The 8,710-nt window shown below is 39.4% G+C and overlaps 2 protein-coding genes across 2 annotated transcripts; one reads left to right on the forward strand and one right to left on the reverse strand.

Moving 5' to 3' along the window:
• Positions 1 to 1,195: 1,195 nt before the first annotated feature.
• On the reverse strand, positions 1,196 to 2,559 carry si:dkey-85k7.11 (endonuclease domain-containing 1 protein). The gene is made up of 2 exons (XM_053343066.1): positions 2,266 to 2,559; positions 1,196 to 1,819 (listed from the first exon to the last, which is right to left on the reverse strand). The coding sequence occupies exons 1-2, from the start codon at positions 2,557 to 2,559 to the stop codon at positions 1,196 to 1,198; spliced, it is 918 nt and encodes a 305-aa protein (XP_053199041.1).
• A 1,256-nt stretch (positions 2,560 to 3,815) lies between these two features.
• Positions 3,816 to 6,598, forward strand: LOC128383446 (perforin-1-like). The gene is made up of 3 exons (XM_053343067.1): positions 3,816 to 3,822; positions 4,304 to 4,814; positions 5,212 to 6,598. Exons 1-3 carry the CDS (start codon positions 3,816 to 3,818, stop codon positions 6,455 to 6,457), a joined length of 1,764 nt encoding a protein of 587 aa, XP_053199042.1. The 3' UTR covers positions 6,458 to 6,598.
• Positions 6,599 to 8,710: the final 2,112 nt, after the last annotated feature.

Genomic DNA, 8,710 nt, shown 5'->3' on the forward strand with positions numbered 1-8,710 from the left:
TAGGTTACTTAGACGTTCAACCATGGTGTGTGAAGCAGAGTATAGTGGCTGCAGTGTGGCCAAGTGAGGACTGTTTCTGATGTCATACTGTACAGTGCAAGATCTTCCCGTAAAATGCAGAAGATTGATGACCAAAAGGAACCACAGAATGTCAGAGGTACTCATGTTGTTAAAGCCTAAAAAAAAAATTCACCCTCTTCTTGCCTGTTGCATCATTCAACAGCTTTCAGCTTCCACATACACTGTATTAGAGACAGATAGTCCTTATAGCATGTTCTTACTGTTGGGCAAAACCAGTTTGCCAAACAACTAAGCATTAATTTGTTCAGCACTGTGCAGGTTTACAGAGCACAAATGAGGTAGTTTTTAGGGGCTATAAACATTGTTTAAGTTTGATTTGAACAGTTGAACCATAAAATCCAGATAATCAGGGCCCATTTGACTAACATAGAGACTTTCCTGTCATTTGAATATACATGAATGTGTGAACTAGTATAACATAAACTCAGCCATTGACACAAAATACACAAAACAAATGATGTGACCAATTTTCAATCGGTTAATTCTGCCTTGGTTTGATATACTGGATTAAAGGGGCAAAAACCCTGATGTTGTCATCAGTTATAAACTGCAAATTTTTATCAGCAAGCCTATGTAACAAAGTGGGTTTAAGAACATAGCTGTTTATCAGGCAAGGAAGCTCAGATGAACGATGCTATTGAGTTGCATGATGGGAAATGTTGAAAGTCTTTTTATAGCTTAGTATATACAAGTCTGTATACAAGTCAGGATATCTCAGGCTCTGATGCTTTGATTTTGACAGTTCTTCTCTTAATATCTTTATTATGAGTCTCCACAACTTTGTGGAAATTGATGCTTAATCACAAGGTATCACTTTAGCATGCCATAACATCTTATTTCATTTGGAGGTGCAAGTTAATATATTCTGCTGTGGCCCTTTCTCCCTGCCACAGGCGGCGACCATAAAATTGGAATGTTAACCTGCCTCATAGGTCAAGAAATGGACCTGCACCTTCTTAAAATGATGCCAATTCAATTTATTAAAGATATGTGAAGTCAGGACTAATTAACACTTTCACTATTAAAGTTTATTGGGTGTTAGTCCAGTTTATAGGTGCATTTTAGTATTAGGTTAGGCTTCATCGTGTCTGTGCATCCACTTCAAGATCTCCCCTCATACTGTAACACTAATCAGGTCTCTCTTCTTCTTCTTGAAGAGGTTTTCTGACACACAGCCCTTGTAGAAAATAGTCACATCACTGTCTATGTCTGTTTGGCTCTTTAGGAAAACCTCCAGAGTCTTCAGAGGGACTTCCACCACACTGTGGCCAGTCTGTTCATTCAGTGCATAGCCCCCATAACTGGGAAACATGAACCTCACCTCGTACGGTGAATTACGATCAAACTGTGGGCAGCAGTACGCCAGCCACAAATGTTTTGGAATTGCCAAGCGGTCTCTTTTATCTCTCTGGATGGTTGCCCCAGAGATGGTCACCCCTGTCACCATAAAAGATTTGCCAAAGCAGAAGTTGTTGAGGCGACGGCGAACAATGTCCAAGTATGGATTCCAGGAAAGGTCCATGACGTCTGTGATTAATGGGACCACGTTGGTCAGGGTGTAGGTGGAGGATTTGTCATCTGACTCTGCTTGGTGCAGGTCTGGATTAAGTGGGCCACGTTTATATTGCACAGCATCTGTATAGTCCTCCAACACAGCCTGGCTGTCCTCAATCAGGGGTGGCGTGTCATCTGTAAGGGGAAGTGCCCTCATGTTACCACTCTCATCTTCAGAAACCAACTGTAGGAAAAAGAAGAAAAAGAAATGTGAGGTTTTTTTTCTTTTTTAAGTGACTAGAGCCTGAAGGTCATGACTGAACACTTAAGCCAATATAGGAAAGTCTTAAATTGTTGTATCCATAATTAAATTTGATTAAACAAGTGCCACTTCTTTCTCAAAAAGTTATGACCTTGATAGAAAAAGTCTCCAAAATAACCTCAAGCACTAAACCCAAGCTTCAAAATATCCCTTAATAAACAAATGATCGATGCCTCTGTTTTTCTGTATGTGTAAACTGTGGGCTCTTTAATAACCAGCTGTTATTACTTCAAAAGTCAGTAGAGTAAAATTGAAACACAATTTGTATGACTATGACATCTTCATCTGACATAGCATAACTGCATTACTGCCCACACAACCAATCAGCTTCTCTCAGTCCTAACAGTAAACAATGCTGCTGTCTATACCTGAGGCTCATACATCCAGGGTGTGTCCATCCTCCTCTTCCCATCAGACTTCTTAAAGATGTAAGCTGAGTAGAGGGGGAGGTGACGACTGCTGTCATACAACGTGGTGTAGCGCAGTTTGTCTGCATACCTCTGGCAGATCTTCTTCAAGCTTGTTCCTCTGATCCCGACAGGTGGTGTCTGCATGTAGAAAAAGTATCTGCAGTCTTTGAAGCTGTTTGAAACACTGGCACTCACCAGGAATGACACCATCAGGAGGGAGAAAGACAGGAAGCAGGTGCAAAACAAGTGCATAGTCATACAACTGGAGTAGATGGTGGGGAAAAAAAGGAATCCTGATTATTTCCTCATCAGGAGGTTTGAAATGTCCTGTATCAACATGAATGAATTTCATGTAGTGTATAGTATGTCATCCTGTATTGGAGTTGCCCTGGATAATGGCTGTGGGACAGAAAGCCAGTATGCAAAGAAGCAGTGGCTCAGAGTGGATCTATTGGCTGGATAGTTGACTTATCTGCTCCTGCAATGTCTGTGCAGTCATGCATATCTGCACAGGCAGGCTGTGTTCATGTTCTTAAATGTTTCTAAATGATTTCACTCTGTTCACTGCATTTACCTTATTTAAGACAATAACCTAACACACTTGGCGGAACTCCTCTCCGCATCCCTACATGCACTCGACATGAATTGCTTTCTAATGTTTATCTTTGCCTGTGGGTCCCTGTTGTATGTGTTAGTATAAACTTTAAATATAACCTTTGCAGGTAGTGCCATTGATGGGTAAAGGGTTTTACTATTGTATATTGCTAACCTCTTGTATTAAGGAATGCATGAAACTATCAAAATAAGAAGTTATCTTGAATTAGATAGAAACAACTTCTGCAAAACTAAATAAGTCTGTGGTCTCTGTAAGTCAGCAAAGATGTACATGCATGTACAAGTGTTGCATGACATGCCTGAGCTGATCACACCTTTTGCAAGGACACGTGCACAGTAGAGTGGACATCTAACCACTTAGTTCCTCTGCCAAAAACGCCCATAGATTGATAGATCTGTCCAGATACAGAGATGGTTCCTCTTTAAGAAATGTAGTGGTGTTTGCTTCATAAACAAAATTAAAACAGAGGAGTTACAATTCACTTGTAAAAGGTGCAGATGGTCCATGCGACATAAACACATTCATCAGATTAATTCTTTTCTATATTGAAGCTTTTCTTTTGTTGGAGCACTGAAAAACATACAGAAATGTGCCTTTGGAGTCAAACATGACAGTAATTACAGTTGTAATTACTGTCATGTTTTGACTCCAAAGGCACATTTCTGTATGTTTTAAAGGCAACACAATATGCATTGAAAAGACATGTATTTAGTTTACATTTATAAACAGAAGTAATCTAGATTACCAAGTAATCTATTATCAGGAATCTATTAAAAACTTGCTAACCGCACATGTTGACGCACATCAGAGCGACTATATATAGGAACCATTTTCAACATCATATCAGCCTATCTTATCATCTTGCTATACAGGCTGTACAGTACAGGCTGACATGTTAGGTAAGTCAATATAACACTAGATGATTATTTGGCAGATAAAATGCTTTTTGTATTGGGAATAATTTTGTGATCTCTATCTGGTCACTCTTTTGGGTTAGAATACAGTTCTTTATATTTCATTGTTCAAAAAAGAAGCATTAGTATGCTTACTTGGAAGACTGTTTTATTATACTTAATTTGGCTCTATAGTAAAACAGATTTTTGTTTTCTTTTGGGAAACAACTAAAACAGAACAATTTAGATATCAGATCAATGTTTGTGATGCTTATAAAGCTTATAGAGTCTCATCACTGAGCTGAAAATTAACTTATGTAGTGGAATGTTTCTTTAGTGGTATGCAAGCTCTTGCCTAGTTTGTTTTCTTAGTAATCACAAATTTTGAGTGATGGTGTTTTATATTTTAATTCCAATATACAATTATAACTTGCCTAAATGAAAGTAAGTAATCTAACTTTCAACACTCATTTACCTCTGTTCACAGCATTCCAGACAGTGGTCATTGCAGTGTGGCTGCTGCCGGCTGTGTGCCACTCAGCCCAGCTCACCTGCACAACAGGCCAAGCAGAAATGTGCAAAGCTGCGGGGAAGGCACCCGGGACAACTCTAGCTGGACTGGGATTTGACGTTGTCACCATGAAGCGTACACAGTCCTACGTGATTGATGTGAGCACCTGGCAACAGAACAACTCCTGCACCCTTTGCAAAAACCCCCTTATGGGGGGGAGGCTACAGAGGCTGCCTGCAGCTGTGGAGAAGTGGCAACCCCTGAAACTGAACATGATGTTATCCTCCACTGTGTATGAGTCCCCTGAAGCTTTTATCATGAAGAGCAACACAGATGTGCAGCCTGGCTGGACAGTAGGCCTGGACTTGAACACCACTTCACTCCTAGTTGGGGGTATGCAGTCTACTGTTGCCAGGATCATCACGGCTCAGTCCAAACTGGACAAGTTCAGCTTCATTACCCAAGAAGTGAAATGCTCCTCCTACCGGTGAGAAATCACACATACATATTTAAAAAGCAATTTTAAATTAAATTTGTGTGAAAAAAAAGTTGAACAAACCTAGACCTATTTGTGTTCTTCATGAGGACATCCTTACAGTGCCTCTTTATGCCTAACAATTATTACAATGAGTTAGCTGTAATCTTCAATTTAAACATTTTTCAGAGCATCAGTTGAATCATGGCAAAAACAAAAATGTGTAATAGCTTGAGAATGAATTTCAAATTTCAGAAGTGACTTTAAAGTTCAATTGTAGCACCATTTTGATTCCATATGAGACTCTCTTAAGATGCTAAAAGGATACAAATTAAAATCATAATATACATTTCTTCTGTCTGTAATACGTGCATTGTTTCCTCTAAAGTCTGTTTTCTTTCTGCTTCAGTTACAGCCTGAAAAAAACCCCACCCGTCCACCCCATGTTTGTTCAGTCTATTATGAAGCTACCACAGCAGTACAACAACCAGACCAAGCCAGATTACATTAAATTCCTGGCCACCTTTGGCACACATTACACGCACAAAGTCGATCTGGGTGGCAGAGTGAAAAGCGTCACTTCTGTGCAAACATGCAAGGCGGCGTTGGATGGCTACACTGAGATGGAGGTGAGAAACTGCCTGAATGCTGAGGCAGCTGCAAGAGCAAGTGTCAAGAGCACTGAAATAAAAGCTCAGGCAGAGTATTGCAAGAATGCCTTGAAAAGACATAATAATATGGGTAGTTTTAGCAGTACATTCAAGCAGAGGTTCACCCAGGTGGTGGGGGGCTTTATAGGTAATACAACCGACCTCCTCTTCTCTACCAAGGTCAAACCTGCCACCTTTCATAAATGGAAGAACACCCTGAAAACTAATCCAGAAATGATCAGTTATAGCCTGTACCCACTCTATCAGTTAGTTAAAGACCCTGTGAAGAAAAAGGGAGTGAAGAAGGCCACTGAAGACTACATTCTGCAACACGCTCTAATCAAACACTGCTCCAAAAATTGCACTCAGGGTTCCACTCCCAGCTCCCATGATCCATGTGCGTGTGCGTGTCGACCCACCAGACACATCACCGACAACTGCTGCCCTCAGCAGCGAGGCGTGGCCCACCTCACTGTAACTGTCAAACATGCCACTGGCCTGTGGGGTGACATATTCACCGAAACTGATGGCTTTGTGAGGGTCCTGATGGGCAACCAGACTTTCCAGACAAAGGTCATCAACTGCAACAATAACCCAAAGTGGAACGAGGATTTCTACCTGGGCACGGTTGAACTGCCCCTGAAGACGCAGCTGAAGCTTGAGGTGTGGGATGAAGATAATCACTGGTATGACCAAGCCAATGATCTCTTGGGGTCTTGCACCAAATCAGTCAAGGCTGGGTCCTTCACAATCATCTGTCCTATGAATCATGGCAACTTGTACTTCTCCTACAAGGCGGAGTGTGCCCCCGGGTTAGAAGGTGACAATTGTTCAGAGTATAGCCCGTTCAGAATGAAAGATGATATCCTTGACCTGTACTCACTGCGCACTAGCCTGAATGTCAACCAGGACCTGCTGGTTCATCTGAGAGGGGACCACACAGTGGTGAGGGGAAACAAAGAGGTCGATGTTCAAGCTTATCTGCCTCTTCCCAGTGAGCTGTGACTGGAATCCATCAGTGGAGGAAAGTCTTTTTAGATTTAAGATACATAGAATACAAGTCTGTCTGATACAAAATTGGTCTGCAACCAGACACAAAAAATTTATGCAAAAAGCTTAAATAACCTGCAGCTACTGTGAAAATATGTAATAATTACATTTATCTTCATTCTACAATAGTTTCGTCAGATTTCTTTACAATCTGATACACTATGGGGACAGTAAGTGCAGTCTGTCTTGGTTTGACAGACTTATGCAAGCTACAAAACACTTCTGTTCTGTTCTTGTCCACTGTTGCAAGCTGTCTTCCTTCCTGTATAATTGTAATTAAGACACATAACAAATATGAGTCTGTCAATGGCTTCATGTTGTTGATGTTTTGGTTGCTTATGTTCCTCTATATTTTCTTTGTTTCATTAAAATTACTAAATAATATAGTTTGCTCATATATTTAGAAGCAACTTTTTTTTGGAATATAAATGCTTTGATGATGCTTTATAATGCAATAAAATTGGTTTAAGCACATAAACAGAATTGGTAGTTGATCATTTATCAATCAAATACACAGATTGTGAGAGTTTGTTGCCCTCTGGTGGTAATAATTACTACAAACTACAACTCTGCAGCCACTGATGAATACGTATACTATATTAATGATTATCAAGATATTATTACAGGTATTAATACTGGTATTAATAGTCACAAATCGGTTCTGCTGTCTGTTAGATCTGTATTCATAACATGCAATTCATTTAAAAATGTTAGCAATATTTGTGTGTGTCCGTATTTACAAATGCTACGACTGCAAAAGTTTTATCCACACCATTTACATCTTGATTACACTGATGTCCATTTTAAATGCCAGTCTAAAAATCATGCAACGGTTGAATTTGTTTGCACTGCCCCTCCTATATGTCTATCATATCTGTGTTGTTAGTTTTCTTAAGTTTGCCGATCACACCCAATACACAGGTTCAAACATATGTATGTACTTATTAAACATACCACAACAAAAACAAACAAAAAAACCCCAACTGTTATTATTAGATTATTAATTCCCATGTATTCATAGAGTAATTGAATTGATGTGTAACCAAAAGTTTTCTCAGCCTCACAGTTTGGATATTGAAAATGTGCCAGACTGAATTATGATTATCCAGATGATGCACTCCTGCAACAATAATAGCTGTTTTTCAATGTTTGCACATTTCCTCAGTGTTTTCATTCCGTTACATCCTTTATCAGAATCATCGGTACTGGCTAAGTATGTGGCTAAGGACTTTGACTCCAGTTTAGTGGGTCTCAACACAACCATTTTAAGAAATATACAGTAAGGAATGACTATATACAGGTGAAAACATTTCAGTGAATTGTAAACAAGATACAAATAGTGCAAAGGAGTGAACAGTCCAAGGAGTGCTGAGATAATATTAAAAAATATTGTTTATTTTATATTTTATATTTATGTTTACTTTATATGCATAGAGTAGGTGGTTATGTATATAGCCTGTTCAGATATACAGTAGTGAGAAAAATGCATTGCACATTTTGTATTATAGACTAAACTAAATGTATATAATTTGTAGGTACAGTGGGTACTATAGTGTTCCAGGATTATTGCACAGTGCCACAGTGAATTAACAATTTATAAGTCTAACGTTTAGACAAAGAAACTGTTCCAATTCTGTAGGTTTCTTCCTTGTTGCTCTCTCTGAGGTTTCTTCCCCATTAAAGTTTTGTTTAAGGAGTTTTCCTCATTCGAATATATGGTCTAAGGACAGAGGGTAATTGCTGTTAAGATGGTAAAGCCCCTTGAGGCAAATATGGGATATTGGGCTGTACAAATAAAATTGACTTAACATGCACTTCATTCAAAGGGACATATATATTCTTCTTCTCAATGCTAACTTAGTCTTCATTGATGTTTAATGTGAAGAAAGGCCCCACTGCAAAACAATTGACCCTGGTGCATCAAGCCCAAAATCATTGCATTCAAATGGTACCACTGTTAGCCAACAGCGACCTCTGCTGGCTGAACCCTACTACTGCCTAACGGAATTGTCCTCCACTCAACATGCTTTTTCCAGTCATTCACTTCACTTTCAAGGGTATTGAGGACTCATTGCTCCAAATCCCCACCATATACATTTCGAGCATTTTGTCGCTGACTGCAAAGTTCATGAAACAACTTTGAAGGCAGGTTATGTATTATTCTGTGACGGCTCTTTTTCTGTTTCGATGCACCCCTTTGTTAATACA

This window comes from Scomber japonicus, chromosome 22 (genome assembly GCF_027409825.1).
Source record: "Scomber japonicus isolate fScoJap1 chromosome 22, fScoJap1.pri, whole genome shotgun sequence".
Taxonomy (NCBI): Eukaryota; Metazoa; Chordata; class Actinopteri; order Scombriformes; family Scombridae; genus Scomber; species Scomber japonicus.